A 16,754-nucleotide genomic window follows, 5' to 3' on the forward strand; every position below is an offset into this window, starting at 1 on the left:
TCCTGATTCAAGCTCCTTTACTTTGTTGACTCTCAGGTTGTGAGTTCCATGTCTGGAAATACTTTCTTTTTCACTGTGTGCAAGTTGCAAGTTGCAGTCTCCTTTTTCTCTTGGCAGATGTGATTATCTGAGGTTGGAGTTTTAGCTATTAGCATCATGAGTGGCTTAGTCCTGTGTGAAAGCAGCATTTCTTTCGTGGAGCTCAGGAGAACATATGACCTGTGAGCTGAAACAAAGAGGTTTCCAGTTACAGATAGCTATTTTCCCCTTATCCAGAACCTGTTGTTTCTTCCAGGTACATTGCAAGTGTTCAGATACTTCTAATTAGTCCACTCAGGATCCTCAGAGAAACAATCTGTGAATGTAGTCTTAATATGAACATAAAAACATGGTTTGAATTCATAAATATGAATCCTTCATTTGCAGTCTGTGGTGTTTTCCATCACACTGTGGGATCCCAGTTGACCTGCAGGTGGTGGCCCTTGTTTCATGTCTGTTAGAAGTTAAATACTTCCAAATAAATGAGTGAAGCTGTTACGGGACCTCTCTGCTTAGAAGACTAAAGAGTCTTTGCATTTGGGCACGAGCCAAGCTCACAAGTGTTCATACAGAGGTTCATGTTAATCTGCCATTTGTGCATTTCATACAAGGGCTTTTAATTTATAACATCCTCATTGTGACCACATTCATGTTAAGTGGTGACCTGTAGTAACAGGAGCTCTCCAGTAACTTGTTTGAGTTGGAAAAAAAGAAAAAGTTGGTCTTCAAGACCGCCTTTTGAATGTGGAGCTGCACTGAACAGGCTCTTCAGGTTCTATTTTGAATGTGGAGCTGCACTGAACAGGCTCTTCAGGTTCTAGTCCTGGCTGTTCAATGAAATTGCTGTGTGTGTCTGTATGACTTACCCTGGCATCTTGGTCATTGGAGATGCTTGAACGAGTTTCTGTATGCATTTGCCTGCATGCAGTGTGGTCTGTTACCCTTTCTGCAGAATACAATACAAATACTTTTTCTGGTGTTTCTGGAAACTAATTTCATGTTGGCTTTTTTTCCCTTCTCCCACTTCAGGGCCAAGATGAGGCTGATCCATCAAAACCACCCTGGCTCAAAGGAGGGTAAGTGGTATTTTGAGACCTTTTATACCTGTATTTGTAATCAGAATGTACTTTAGAAGTCTGCATTTCAGTCTAAGTAAAAATAGCATTTATGATGATTTTAATAAAATAATCCAGTGGCCAAACCTCACGGAAGGCCAGGCTGCTGCTGTATTTCAGTCTCTTCTTAAGCAGTGGAGGTGGGATATGCAGCTCTTCCACAGAGACCTGTGGTTAAGAGCAAAGCTATAGCTGCAGTGTGTAATCTATAATGTGTTGGTGGCAAGTGCTTATGGCAGCACTATTTAATAATTGCTGCTGAGCACCTCAGAGTGGTCCCCATGAAATCCTTTCTCCTGGATCAGTCATTGGTGGCAGCAGAGGGGAAAAACTAGCTCTGAAGGAATGCTGTGTCTTCTGCTCTTAAAAGAAGATGATAGGTTTGAGGGAGTCTTCTGTATTTGCAGCGATTCCTTGTAGTAGTTTAAACTGCACTAACTCTAGAAATGATTGCAGTTTGTGTTTTTAAAGCATTGCTCATCATGCCTGTTTTGCACAGATGAGAGTGAGCAGGTCGTGCGTTCTCTCCACAACACACTGCTTGCAGCAAATGAAGCAGAGAAATTCTGTTTGTAATTGCAGCATGACACTCTGTGGTAAAAGGTGCCAGCATGGCAGCTTCCCTGGGATCCTGTGGCAGGAAAAAGACAGTGACACATTTTATAGGTTATGTGCCTTGTACATGGTCAGGGTGATTTGGTTTGGGGGTGGGGCACCCATTAGGAGCTGTCAGTCAGCAGCAGCAAAACTTGCTCTGAAATCTCAGCTAGACGTTGGCTTGCTGAAGTTAATTCTCATACTACTGAAGGAAGCTTCCCCAATAAAACATAAAGTTTAATTGGAGGCTTCATTATATGGCTTTCTCCTTTTGAAGTCATTGTTCTGTGGTGTTGGTATTCCCACAAATCGTCACCTGCGGATGCCTGGAGCTGCCTAGCAACCCTCTGCTTTTCCCAAGGAACCTGGGACTTAGTGAGTGGGCTGCTGAAGAATTGGCAATTTGCAGGAGCAGGAGGCAGTGATTTATTGTAACTATAAACAGCACCTTCTCCTGCTTTAGCAAGGAGACAGTGTACTCAGTTTATTGGTTCATGCACATCAAATTATTTCCTAGCCTAAAAGGTGGATACACCTACAAGTCCTGAATTATTTAAACGTATGTTGTCAGTTTGAGGCATAGTTTGCTCTAGTCTGTAATTTTTTTCTTTTCTATGCAAAATACAGCCAAACAGTCTGGCTAATGTAATTTTGACAAAAGTTTGTCATACTCACTTATCCCATGCACGGGATTCCCAGAGATGGTGGTTGTAGGAGTTAAACCTTTAATTCAACCCTTAGCCACATTTTGGCTTATTAGCCTCAAATTATAATAAATTATTTATGTTTGGAATTGTTCTTTCAATGGGAAGATTACAGCTGTGGTGTCCTTTGAAGGAAGTAGTCATCCTCTGTTACTGCAAACCACCTTAGATTGGTTAGATTGTCGAGATCTGATGGAAGCCTCTGTGTGATTCAACTTGTATTAAAAGATGAATACATGCTTCAAGCAATTTTCATTTATAGTATAATGCAACAGGAGCTCCCTGTCTGTAATCACTGGCTTTGGAGATATAACTTCAAAAGAAAATGTACCGTTGGTATTATTGATCAGTCTCTGAGTGTAGTATCTCATATCTATATCTTTTATTTATTAGTGCAAATTATCTTCTCATACAGAAATGCTATTCAGTCCTCAATACAGCTCCCTATAATGCTATAAATATTACATCCACTGCAGAGGAGAGCCTACCCTATTACATATAAAACTGTGCTGTGCACATTTGAGGCACTGTCACTTCTTCTGTTATTAAGTTGAGGTAGCAGTTGTGCTTGAATAAAGGGACTGAGGTAGCTAAAAGCACAACACTTTTGAAAATTAGGAATTGTTGTTGAATTTTTTTTATTAATATTACAAGCTTAAAGCAGGTCATCTGGGTTTGGAACTATGTACGTACTAGTACACCTCTCTTCAGTGACAAATACAAGCACCTTTCAAATACATTTGTCATCCTGGATTACCACTGTTTCTGTCATAAACCTCAATCTATCAAAAGTATTTTGCAACAAACCAAGTTGTAACTAGACATGTTTCTCAAGCACAGTAATTTCTATAGGCTCATCTTGAATTTATAAAGCATGCAGTTTTAATGTTCTTCTTTCTTGGGAAATGTCAGCATATCCTTTCAATTAAATTAGAAAAAAAATTTGAAATCATGTAGGAAAAAGCTGTTAGCAGGAGCATTAACTCTGGAGTTTTACTTGTGATCATTTTGTTGAATCTTTTCAGGTTATACACTCTCCCTTTCAATTTTATATAATCTTTCATAATTCAAGGAATTTGCACAAATCCTTGACAAAAAGCTTATCAATAAGCTGTGTTGTGGTTCAGGTAATCCTGAAATTCTTTGCATCATCTGAGTAGTCTGCCATGACACCTATTTTACCTCGAAACAGTATCACCAGAATCAGAAAGGTTTTGTAGCATAAGGGCAGCAGACAAATGTGGCAATATAAACATATTTCTTACTTCTTTATGTGGGTGAGATTTTTCTATAATAAATCAGAAGGGATTTTGCAGTATGACTTGGTCAAAAAAATTTTCTGGAATTCTCTATTTGAAGCCTCTAGTAAAAAAACACAGTGTGGCCTTGCTGTGAGGATTTCCAGTGTTGGAAAACTGCACTGTTGGAAAACTGCGGAGCTGACACGGCTGTTGCAGTCACACGTGACTGCTCACCTTCCCACCAGGCTTGTTCAGCCAGCAGCAGCTGTCAGCTCAGCCATGGTTTGGACATGTCACCCTCCTACACCCCATCAAAAAAGTCAATTATACTATTACAATTCTGTCACATATTTCTGTAATAATGGACTGCTTTCCTCTTTGTCACAGCCTCATGCTAGGCTGTGTTGTGACATCCTTGTCCATTCTCAAGCTGTAGCATGGGTTTGGTCATGCTGGATGTTTTGTTGTTTGGGTTTTTTTACCTTTGGCTGTATTTAAGGGGGCTTGAGTAGGCCCTGCTCTCTAATGGCTGCAGGTTGCCTTTTGTCATTTATCAACCTCACAATTTTCACAGCATTTGTGAATTTGTAGTGGCAGTTTGATTTCCTAGATTGTTTGGAAAGGTAGTTTTTATGGCTGTATGAACAGTTTGTCCCACACTCATTTTTCCTGTAATTTTCCTGCAGAGCATGTTGTACCAAATCAACAAAATAACCAGGCTGAAATTGCCAGCCAGTTTATCACACAAATACCAAAATGTGTAAGCCAGAGTGGCAGGGTGTGGAGACAAATGGCTAAAGATAGGCAGAGGGTTCCTCTGCAGTCTCTGTAATCAAGAAGACCTCAGAAGCCATATTCTTAATGATAGCAAGGCCTGAGACCAGAGTGGAAATGGGGAGGGTGAGAGAGACACTGAGAAGTGCTGTGGATTTTGCCTGCTGGGCTGGGTGTTCATTGTGGGGAGGAAGCTACAGCAGAGAGGTGTGTGCTCAGATTCCAGCTTTAGGAAAAAGTATTATCTAAATTCCTTAGAGATGGATGCATGTACTTGAGACCTTTAAGCTGGATTGGTAGACCATCTTCAAGTACAGGGTTGCATCCATGTAGTGTTACCAGTAAGTGGTAGGATCCAGGTATGATTATCCAGTCTGGTCTCATTGGGAAGGGGAAGTAGGTCAGAGTGTTTTATTTCATCAGGATCTGACTGTTGCTGGGATAATCACCCTTTTGCTTCGTTGTCTCTTCTGCCAGCAAATGCCATCTCTTGTGTGTACAGGTCTGCATGGCTTGAAATGCTGAGCAGCACAAATGGTCTCTTTTATAGAAACAAAACCAAAGTATTTTCTCCTCCAATATCAGTTTTTTCTTAACAATTATATGGTCCTCAAGGGCCAGTATTAAGTGTGTTCTAGACTAGAATCAGAACATGGCAGCATCCTGCCCCAGGGTTGATCCTCTTTGTTGTGCTCCCTCCTAACCACCAACACCAGGCAGGAATGTCTGGATTGTTGCATGTGAAGAAGATAAACACTTAATCGTTTTTAGCATTAACTTTACACTTTCTTAAGTATAATCTTCTGGCTGTTTTTCTTGCACTAGTAAAGCATCCCCCTCTTCACCCCCCCCAACCCTGAATTAATTAGGTTTTTTTTTTCCCTCCTGAATTTCCAGGCCCGCAGGTGGTCTCTATGGCATCGATAGCATGCCTGATCTGCGCAAAAAAAAGCCAATTCCACTTGTCAGTGATCTGGTAAGAGATTTGTTTGTTTCTCTTCTGCCACACAGCATTACATAACTGGCTTTACTTTCTTGATATATGGGCACATGCATTGTCACTTCAAGAAGCTCATGCATTTTATTAAATTAATTCTTATACTAAAGGGTTAGGAGTACTGCTTGAAAAATCTCAGTGAGAATGAGCTATGGTTTTGTAGACAATTTCATTCATTTCACAGAATTAGGGTATTTTTCATGTTTTTATCCTTTTTATTTTACACAAAATATTTCATTATTTTTCGGCCTGCAGAATTTTAAAAGGTTTTCCTAAGAATCACATACCTTAGGGAAAGTTATAACGTCCGTGTGAGGTTTGGCAGCTTACCAGAAGGCTGGAATTTTAGAGGATAGATAAACGAGCATATGTGGTTGGATTTTAAAAGCTATTTGCGATATTGCCAGTAGACTTCTGCACTGAGGAAGCATGAGAACCAAGTGAGTAATGAGGACAAGTTTCATATGCTTGTATGATAAGGCTTCTACAGGACAAATGGTTTTCTGTTGGTTCTATTCAGTACACGTAGCGATTTCATACTTGAGAGAAGTGCTGTAACAGCTGAAAGACCAAAGTTTCTATATCCTGTAATTCATGTGAAAAGATGCATACAATTTTGTCTGCCAGCTTATACATGGGCAGCTTGGCATGTGTCTAGCTAACTGCTTGTATCTTAAATCGTTGCAATAATGGCATTAACTTGTGTTACTTCCCTTGAATGCATTCATTCTCTCTGTTCACAGGCCATGGTAAGTGGAGGTGAAGACTATCCATCAAGTCTTTACCAGAAAAAAACCCCTTACTTTATGTTATTTCCCCCTCTACTTCCTTGCTTTTTGTTTGAACCTGCCTTATTGCAGTGAATGCATATCCAATACTCTGTCCTGCTCCATCACTGTTGGAATGAACTTTTTCAGTTTCTCTTGAAACAGCATAAAGCAGAACATAAGTGGTACAAAACTGATAGAGCTGGATGATTTCAAAGCAAATGCTGCTATCTTTAAGTATCCTTCCCTGCCGTCATGTTACTGGAGTGGCTGTAAAAATCCCTTGTATGCCACTGTGAGGTGCTGCAAAGACAGTGCCCTGTGCTGTCCACAGCCACAAAAGCAGTGCTGGCATGATGTGAAAGGCAGTATTCTGAGGGGAAAATGCAGTTCATTGTGTTCAGTGATGGCTGATGAATGTGATACACTGTCACATTCAAACCTCTGCTCCCAACTCATTCCCCTTTCTTTTATCCTTGTTACTTGCAACCTCTTTACTGTCACATTTTGGGGTGTTGTATGTTTTGTAAAGCTGGTGAAATAATCTTCCCTTTGGATATGAACTAAGTTAGATACACTAAAGTGAGTCTGTTGTAATGACCTCAGACAGCAGAAGGGTTACTGTTGCTATGAGAAAGTAAAAGTGGAGATGGGAACCCAGGTTTCATTGGCAATTCTTTCAGAGAAACAAATAGAAATTTACCAGAGTGAGACTGATTATGGACAGATGGAAACAAGTTGGAGACCTTTCAGAGTATACATTTGATTCCTCTGAGATGTGAGCAGTCATTTAAGGAACCAACTTAAATGCAGTAGATTGCTGGTTTGGGGACTGGCATGACAGAGACCCCTTGCTCACATCTCTGGGCATGTAATGCCATTGTACTTGTAAATGGTGGTGAATAACAAATTTTCTTCTTCCCTAGTCACTGGTTCAGTCCCGAAAAGCCGGAATTACCTCAGCAATGGCTACTAGAACATCTCTCAAAGATGAAGAGCTGGTAAGTGGGAGGGTTACTTGACTTCTCTTAATTCTGACTAAGCAAATTTAAGGGATTTGGCTCTCTGAGATTCAGAGCCAGCTTCGCAGATGTCTGGAAATATAGGTGCAAAGTTTCCTGTATCATTTGGTCAAAGAAACTAAACACATAAAAGTAATATTTAATGTACCAATATAATCCTGAAAAATGTAGAAACACAGAATCACATAATATGCTGAGTTGGAAACTGTGCCCATCAGGATCATTGAGTTCAACTCCTGGTCCTGCATAGGACACCACAAGAGACATCATCTGCCTTGATGGTGCTGTCAAGCATTTTTTGATCTCAGTAATCTTGCCATTTCCTTCTGTGCTGTCTGCCATAAGGCACAGTGTGTGAAACTTGCTTTATTCAAGATATTTCCTATCCCCAAACATTAATTGTTGTCTTCCAATTTTTTTAACGCCTGGGGAGACACTTTTGGAAGGTGAGGGGTGTCTTCTGACGCTGCATGTAAAAATTTGATGTGTTTGTCCACCTCAAATGTGTAGCTTTATAGCACTGGTCCTGCCTTCTCCTGTAAAACCCTTGTGCTAACCAGCAAAAATAGGCTCAGTCACCTCCCTGGATATTGGTTGACATGTGCTCTTGCCTTTCAGAAATCTCATGTCTATAAGAAGACCTTGCAAGCCTTAATTTACCCCATCTCTTGTACAACGCCACACAACTTTGAAGTGTGGACAGCCACAACTCCTACCTACTGCTACGAGTGTGAGGGGCTGCTGTGGGGCATCGCGCGGCAGGGAATGCGCTGCGGGGAGTGCGGGGTCAAGTGCCACGAGAAGTGCCAAGACCTGCTCAATGCTGACTGCCTGCAGAGTGAGTAGTGGCCAGTGGAGTGTAGCTACTCCAGAAGTTGTTGCCAGAGCCTTCCTAAATGTACTGCTGATATCTCAGGGATCAGTGAAGCTGTAATGATTGAAGGGACAGTGTGTTTTCTGAAAAGGTGCTGTTGGACTAATCCGACCTCCTTGAGGCACAGACAGCTCCACTGATGCAGAAAAACTTTGCGGCATTGCACTTGATGTTCTTTTAAAGAAGGCCTAATTCTTTACTCTTTCACATCTGTTTGTTGGTTTTGCTTGATTTTTTGAAGGCTGGTTTGGTTTTGTTTGCTCTGTTTGTGTCAGCTCAGATTGTGTATTTACTGGCATATCCTGCATTGAAGTATGGGTTGGATGAATAGGGTATGAAGCTGAATATTCTGACATGCATTCTGTCCCCCCTGCCCTGGTATTGAAGTCCGGTTGCTTGTTCCAACCAGCAGTCTGTGCCATTGTTTTAAGCGTTTTAGAACAGCACTAGGGTCATACTTAGGGTATCGAGTTCCTGGACTTAGCTTGGATTATCTGTACCAACAGCAGTCTGGGAATGCATTTTGTCTTTTCAACAGTAGGCCTGCTTTGCTGAACCTCTTTAGAGACCTAGGGCTGAGTTAACAGAGATGGTGAGTCAGATACAAAGGTAATGTTTCATCTTCCTACTAGCATTTCTGATTATTTTGTTGGTGTAAAAAACGAAGTCATCTCTTCAAGGAACTCTGTATCTTTGCACAATAAATGACACTTTACACAAACAATGGAGAAGTTTAAAAGGAATTTGATTAAAGGGGGAAAAAAAGAGAAAAAACATTCATTTAGGCATCTGCCTTGGTTCAGTTGTTCTTATTTGCTTGAAATACCATTTCTTAATTCAGTCTCAAATTCATATTCCTGCTTGAGAGCAAAATATCTCAGTCTATATAGAATAGAAATTTCTTCCATGTGTGTTAAATGTTGAGTAGGAAGATGTTGCTCTTTTTGGTCACTCTTCTTGTCATTGTAACTTGGTGGACTAAATCTAAGGAATTAGAAAAGTTTGTGAAGTATGAAAGGACTTATTGCAAATTCCTGTCAGCAATTCTGTGAATTTAAAAAGTTGGATCTTGTGATCTGAAGTGGGGTGCAGTTGTTTGGGAAAGCCAGGCTGAGTGATTCAGCAAGGGATACCAGTGAATCATAGGTCATTTGGTTTTTTCTTACGACTCTTCTTAACACCCAAATGGATATTGTTTATACTTGTATTTTTGATGTGTGCAGAGTCTTAAAGTTGTCAGTTAGGTCTAGGGCTATTTGCAATGGCTTATTTGTAAGACACATCCTGGCCAAACACCTCTGTCTCTGAGTTGCTCAGCACCTCTAGATTTGTCTGTGAGAGCTAGGAGGTGAGTTTATAGTATTTATTGCATCATTGGCACCTTGGCTTTGTTGAGACCTTTCCAAGACTAAGCAAAAGAGCATTTGGTGCAGGAGAATTTAGTTTGGTCATAGCTCAGTTTTCTGTCACAGTCTGATGCACAGGGTCAGTTCCTGAGAATAACCTTTTTATTTCTGGAGTTCACCAGAACTCTCTGCTGACTGGTAATTTTCAGTATTTGAGGTGAAAAGCTCAAGGCATCCAGGCTGGATTCAGATGCATACCCATGATGCTGTAATGGAAGGGAGTTGTGGTATCGCAGTAAGAGAGAAATCTGTGGAGAACAGAGGAGGATTAGATTTGCACCAGCAGCAGAGAGGAAACAGGCCCAAAGCTGTTGTACAGAGCAGTGGCCCTGAAAGTGAAAACAGCAGGGAAAAACCTCTGTATAAAAGAAATCGCTAATGACTTAGAGGAAGTATGTTCTGCAGAGGAGGGTTGTGGTTATCCATGTTCAAGAAGGAAGACTGCGGATGGGAATGGGTACTGGAGAGAGTTCAATAGTCATGGGAGAATTATGAGAATGTCTTGAGAGAGGATGATACAAGATTGTTAATCTTTCAAAAGACATGCTTGGCAGTCTGGGACTTCCTTCCCGGGAGGAAGGGAAAGAATCATGCTGTTTCAGAAAAAAAAAAAAAAATATATATATATATATATATAGCTGTAGTAGGTCTTCCCTAATAGCATGTTGCTAAAGAGATGCTCTGGAGCCCAGGGCAGAGGTGTAGAAGATCTGCATGTAGTGCACCTGCTACATCTCTGGCTTACTCTTACAATTTACAGATATCCATGTCTTAAAGCCTTTCTGGGCAGCAGATACTGTTTCGTAGCTGGCAGCAGTGGCTCTGTGAATTGGTATAGTCCTTGTTTGAACCTGTTTATGCTTTCACCATGTTGGGGAATAGGCAGATAAGCTACAGGGAGTAAGATATCTTTTTAAGCTCATTGTTTACAAAAGAGTAAAAGGGCTAAATTGGCTGTAAGAAAATTAAAGGTAGAAGACGACTTCAGTAATTCAGACTCCCTGAGAACAGGGAGTCTCTGGAGCTGAGAGTGAAGAATAACCATGGGGGAAGGTTTTCTTATCTCTAGTTGTAATTACATAATCTTATGCAATGGGCTGTGGGATGTGATGTTGGCAGTAATGTGTGTTTTTTCATAGAACAGAAGAAACAACTGGAAATTCCATTTCATATGCTTTAAGTAAGAACTTGTTATTTTATTCAGGGGGTTGCAGATGTTTTCACATTTTCTTTCAAAATGTAAACTCAGGATACTTCATCATGCAAAGTTACGGAAACGGAGAGGAAACAACTGAGAGTACACCAGGCTTAAAAAGTGTGAAGTGTGTAGAAAGGTAAAACCCAACCAAACAAAAATTTTACTTACTGAGTTACTTGTAAGGTGTCCAGAATCAAGGAAGAGAAATTGTGAGTGGAGTCTGCAGGGTTATCCACTGTGAATGTGGAAGGTATCCTTAGCTGGGGTAGAGATGCAGAGGAAGCTGGAGACAGTAATTGTGTAATGAAAAGGTAGAAAAGACAGAGGATAGTGGAAGGAGTTGAAGAAGGGGGTGAATGTGGTTCTGGAATGGGAAAACAACTGTTATCAATACTAGCAATGTAGTAAAAGGCAATTTCAGGCAACTGTGTTCTTTGCTTTGGTGTGTTCAAGCTAAAATTCTTCTAACTGGAACCCAAAAAGCCAGAGGAAAATGGAGAAGTTTACTTTGTTTTTATTCATATGTTTGAAGAACCTAATCTGTGCTTGAGGAAGGAGAAACAGGGTGTCTGGGGGACAAACAACAGTTTAGAGATCCCATAAATTCAAGACTGAACTTTCTTGTATACTGAACTCAGGAGGGATTTTTTTCCTAACAGAAGCTTTGTTGTTGCTGTCGGCAAAAAACCCAAAACATTCTCTGGACGTATCTTCACTTATGTCTATTTAGGGCTTCCAGAAAATGTTACAGTGGAGTAAAATGAATTTTTAGACTGGTAACAAATACAATTCTATTGATTATACCTTGATGCCTCAGGATATATCTTCACTTCAATCTGTGTAAGTCTTATAGAAAATGTTGCATTGGAGTAAAATGAATGTTCAGGCTGGTCACAAATACTTTTCCATTGTTTATGCCTTAAAATTTTGGGTAGACACCTGGGGTTTTATTCCTTAGATTTAGAATGTGCTGTTTATCCATTTTCTATCCTTCATACCTTTCTGGGGAAAGTAATTCTCCAAGTCTTGTAGAATTAAGTTTGATTCTCTCTTCTGAGGGTATTTTTCTTTGTCTCTGTGTTTTTAAGAAACTTATTATCTGATGCACTCAAAAAATTTATCATCAGTGTGGGACTGCACTGGTGAAAAATTCAGCAATACTATGTTGCAGTTTGAATCAAACCCCGTTTGCAGACTGCTTCAGCAGGGCTATTCCATGAATTGGTAGTGTCTGAAGTGCAGTAACCTGGAATCAGTTGTAGTATGTGTACTGCAGCCTCCTGGTTCTTAGTGTTGTAGGTACTTAAGAGTTATTATTCTGATGATAGGGCACTTACCTTTTTTATCATAAACTTATAAATACCTGCTCAAGGGACAGTGTTCTCTTTTTAGCCATCTGCTATTCTTGGAAGTAGTAGAAGTCTCTTCTGAATGGGTACTTTTCCTTTCTTACTTGGGTGAGAGTGGGTAGAGGGTTTTTCTTTTAACATCCCCAGGGCATGCAAAGCTTTTGGAAACTGCACTTTTATCTCTTGCCTTGAGCATTGGTGTAGTACTAACTGAATTACAATGGGTTGGGAAATTCTGGTATCAAAGAAAGAGTAAATCCGGGGCTGGATGAGTAGGAGACTAAGGAACGAATGCAGAAAAGTAATTACCAAGAGGGTGGAAGGAAAGGACATAATGTGAGCAAGAGCCTGGTAAGAGGCCTCTACGGTTGAGGACTAGCTTTTTTATTCAATGCATTTTGACTCAGGACTGTGAGGCAGGTGTGAGTGTTGCTTTTTGGATGAGAAACTTGTGTGTGTTGTTCTCTGAGTTCAGAGGCTGCAGTTCCAAGACCGAGTCAGTGAGTTGGGGGTTAGTCAGACAAATTAAGTCATGTGCTAATCATCTTGGCTTCTGAGTTGAATGATGGTTAGACACCATGGTGATGAACAGTTGTTTGCTCCCAGAGTCCTATGTGGGAAAATATTTGCACAGAAGGAAGAAGGATACCTTTATTTGAAACTTGAATATCTATTTTAAGTTTCAAAAATATATAATTTCTAAGCATTATCCGCCTACTGAACAGCTGCCTTCTATCCTGACAGTGTTGCTTTCTTGAATTCTTCTTAAAGCATAGAATAACAGCACTGGTGGTGTACTAATAGCTGTACCAATACAATTCCCAATATAGATATATTTGCTTTCTGTTTCCAGTCATAAATTGACTGATAATTCTGTCATAGAGAAGAAGGAAAGCCCAAAAGTTGTACATGTTACTTGTATATTCCAGTGCCTTTCTGTTGCCATTCACAGGATTTGAAAAACTGATCCATTGACCAAAAACGTCCTTGCAGCTTGAAGAAACAATCCTAGTCCAAGAGTAGGAAAAGCACCCTCTGCCACTCAGCATAGTGACATATTTTGCATTTAAAACACATCATCATAGTTAATTAGTCCCCCAATAGTTAATTAGTCCCCCAGTGGTTGGTTTAGAAGCCCTTTTGGTTTTGTACCAAGAAGTAGGTGTCAAAATTAAGAAAGAGTGTGTTTTTGAGACAGCAGAACAGACATTGTCTGTTCTTTGTCTCTGTTATTAAATAAGGTGTCTGTCTGATTCGGGCTTTTGCCCTGCAATTCAGGCACAGTCTCTGCAGGCAGAGAGAGACCTTTTCCAGGGAAGGAATAATGAAATTGCCAGGACAAATTATCTGGGCTTAGTGGGGAAGCAGTGTGGGTGAAGGTGGGGAGTTTCCTCTGGAGTCACAGGGCTGAGCCAAGTCTTGGAGGTGACTAGAGGGCTGCTGGGGTCTGTGTGTCGTGGCTTGGACATCCTGCAACCCAGGGTGCCCTGGACTGCTGCTAGGCTTGCAGAGGGATAAATCCACTGTGCAAGGTCTCTGGAGGTTGTGGGGATGTTAAACATGTTTTTTATTAGAATTCCTCCATTTGTCCAAACTTGCATTGTAAGGCCTCATTTGATGCTCCTGCAATGCTTGCATTAAGGCTAGTTTTAATTGGTTCTTAATTTCCTTGAAGCCAGAAAGGTCAGGGCAGAGTTGATTTATTTGGATCATGACAGATCTCAGAATTCCGGCTAGAAAAGGCAAATTGTTCAGTTTGGCCTTTCCCAATTTCCCAGTAGTTTTCTGTAGTTCTGCTTATAAAGCACAGAGTCCATCTCCATCCTCAGGAGACCTAGTTCTGTTAAAGCTGAATAGCACTTCTTATCTGAAGTTCAAAGCATAGCCCCTGGTATCATTTCAGTTTCATATTCCTTTAATAAATGTTAGGTGCATCACCGGTGAGTAGAAGCAGCAGGGACTGTGTAATTAATTCCAGTATTTTTGATTTCATTTCATCTTAAGCCAACAACAGGAAACTCTGGGGCATGTACTTTTTATTGTACTAAATGAAATACTGAACATCAAGCCTCTAGCAAGGAAAGTGAAAAAGTACTCAGGCAATGTAAAATTATAGCTTGTTTCACACTCAGGTCCTTAATAACACGCTTTGGTATGCAGTGTTCTTAATGAACTCCTGACACTTCAGTGGTTACAGTCTATTGCAAACTGAAACTCTTTTTTTTCTCTTTGGTTATGTGCTGCTGGGCTCCTCTGTGTGTGTGTGTGTGTATGTGTTCATAGGACTTTTTTCATATTTAGTCACTACTTGCTGAAACAGTTTCGTATGTAAAATTGTAGTTCCTTATAGCAAGGGTACTTCAGATATCATATTTGCTCACTTCTGGAAGAAGACACAGTTTCATGTATCTTTGTGGATTGATGACTCCCTTTGAACACACCTTGCACCTGCTATAATACATATTTTTAAGGTAATTTAATATTTGGTGAATACTTGAATTGAGGACATTTTTCCTGGAACTAAGCTTACTTTAATTAAACTGTCCTGGAGAAGAAAAACAAACAAAAGTATATTACATTAAACAGAAAGGTTATGATTGAATGTGTTCGTAGGACTTTTGTACTGGTTTAACTTAATCTGACTTAAGATCATAATTTGAAATTGCTTCAGGCAGGGTATAGAGAGACTGTGTACAATCCTGAGTTCCTGCTTTTCATTTCACACCTGAGTTAACTGCCCTGTTAGCTCACATTGGTGCTTTTATTGATGCATGTCTCACATCTGACACAGTAGTCAATTTCTAAATTCTGACAGTAAAAATGATTGTCAGAATTGAGTAGCAAGTATTTGGTGGTGGGAGTAGTCTTATCTCATAATTATATGAACTTCGAAATCTTTTAAGAGATATGCAAGTGACCAGAGGCTTCTCTTTTGTCAGATGGAGTTGACTACCTATGCATTTATAGACTCTGTGCCTGGCTCTTGTGTTTCCAGCTGCTGGACGCTGTGGTAGCACTGCATGCTTATAATGGCCCGGGTTTTGAACTGTTGAATTTGCTATCTTACAGGTGTATTTGTTGTGGTTAATATACCTATGCAGTTCTAGAAATGGATTATTTGAGTTGTCTCTGTGTGAACTGATAAAATAGAATGGCATCCAGAGAGGTGCTTTGTGTTTCTGCAGCTTGGTGCCTGATCGAAACAGGGTGGTTCCAGGCAGCAGGAGACATAGGTTTGCAGTTACTCTGAGCTCAGCAGGGAGCTTTGTTTGTGACACACACGGGTAGAAAATACTGACAGTGGAGACCCATCTGAGTTTCTCTTCTGTGGTGCTGAAGTGCAGCTCTGAGACAAGCTCACAGGTACCATTTGTAATGGAGATCCTATGTCCTCTTCTTCGCACTTGCTGCTTAGGCAGGGATTTATTTGTTCATAGCAAGGTGATGAGAGCAGAGGTCGTGCTGTTAAGAACATCAGTCCTGGGTGTTCTTCAGCTCTAAGGATATGAAATTAACCTGTAGTTAGAAGGGCAGTCTGATCCCAGATTATAGAGGAACTGCTCTGTCTGCCTCCACATGGTCCAAGTTCTCTGTGTATGTTGGAACAGGGGGAACAGAGTGTAGATGTCAGTATCAGGAGCCATTATGTGAAGGTTGACTTGTAGCTTTGATCCTCCTGTCCAGATTCAGTGAATATGATTCTGTGTGTGTTTGTTCCTGATGAGCATTGTGAGTTTTCTGATGCACAGGAGCAGCAGAGAAGAGCTCAAAGCATGGAGCTGAAGACCGGACCCAGAATTTCATCATGGCCATGAAGGATCGCATGAAAATCCGGGAGCGGAACAAGCCTGAGATCTTTGACTTGATCAGAGATGTGTTTTGTGAGAGCAAAATGACACATGCTCAGCAGATGAAGACAGTGAAACAGAGTGTGCTGGATGGTACTTCAAAATGGTCAGCAAAGATCACGATCACTGGTGAGTGGGATAGTCATGGGGTCTCTTGGTCTCACTTGGGAGCCTCAAGTAAGAGAGTTGGTGAGAAATTATAACATAGAGGGAGGGCTTCTCTGACCTCTGTGTCTTTCTGCTGAGTGCACAAACAGGTAGCAGGTGCGATATCCCTATTGCAGGTGCTATAATGCACCATGAGCTGAGGCTCATCAGAAATGCTCTTATGAGGGGTATTCCTGTTTCTCTGGCCATTAAGAGCTGATACTTCAGGTGATGGTCGGATACATTGTCTTGTTGCAGGGTGGTGGTAACCCTTCTGTTTTCCTTTCCAGTGGTGTGTGCTCAGGGTCTGCAGGCCAAAGACAAGACTGGGTCCAGTGATCCGTATGTAACTGTTCAAGTGGGTAAAACGAAGAAGAGGACAAAAACAATCTTTGGGAATCTGAACCCTGTATGGGAAGAGAAGTTTTACTTGTAAGTGCTCTGACAAGGACTCTCATTCCCATGTCACCTGTTTGTATGATCTCTGCTTTGACAGCTGTGTCTTCTCTCTCCATACGCATTCCCACATCACCTGTAATCTGGAATGGTTCTATTTTTGTTCAGCATTGTGTGTGTGTGGAGGGTTGACGTCTAACAATGTACATAGTGCACACCTATTTATCCCATCTGTCTTCCATGTGTATATACAAATTGTCTGCTTTATGAACACTTCTAT

The 16,754-nt window shown here is 40.8% G+C and overlaps 1 protein-coding gene across 3 annotated transcripts in view; it reads left to right on the top strand.

Annotated features, from left to right (window-relative positions):
* The window catches only part of LOC311165470 (protein unc-13 homolog B-like), a gene marked incomplete at its 5' end in the record, with an annotated part of 207,766 nt that overhangs the window by 121,560 nt on the left and 69,452 nt on the right, over positions 1–16,754 (top strand). For all 3 annotated transcript variants that reach the window (XM_084225440.1, XM_084225439.1, XM_084225441.1), the window contains 6 exons: positions 1,069–1,115; positions 5,368–5,446; positions 7,161–7,235; positions 7,875–8,094; positions 15,833–16,060; positions 16,369–16,510. In XM_084225440.1, the coding sequence (XP_084081566.1) occupies positions 1,069–1,115; positions 5,368–5,446; positions 7,161–7,235; positions 7,875–8,094; positions 15,833–16,060; positions 16,369–16,510 (791 nt within the window). The remainder of the gene's footprint in view (positions 1–1,068; positions 1,116–5,367; positions 5,447–7,160; positions 7,236–7,874; positions 8,095–15,832; positions 16,061–16,368; positions 16,511–16,754) is intronic.

The sequence above is a fragment of the Fringilla coelebs genome (genome assembly GCF_963513975.1).
Source record: "Fringilla coelebs genome assembly, chromosome: Z".
NCBI lineage: Eukaryota > Metazoa > Chordata > Aves > Passeriformes > Fringillidae > Fringilla > Fringilla coelebs.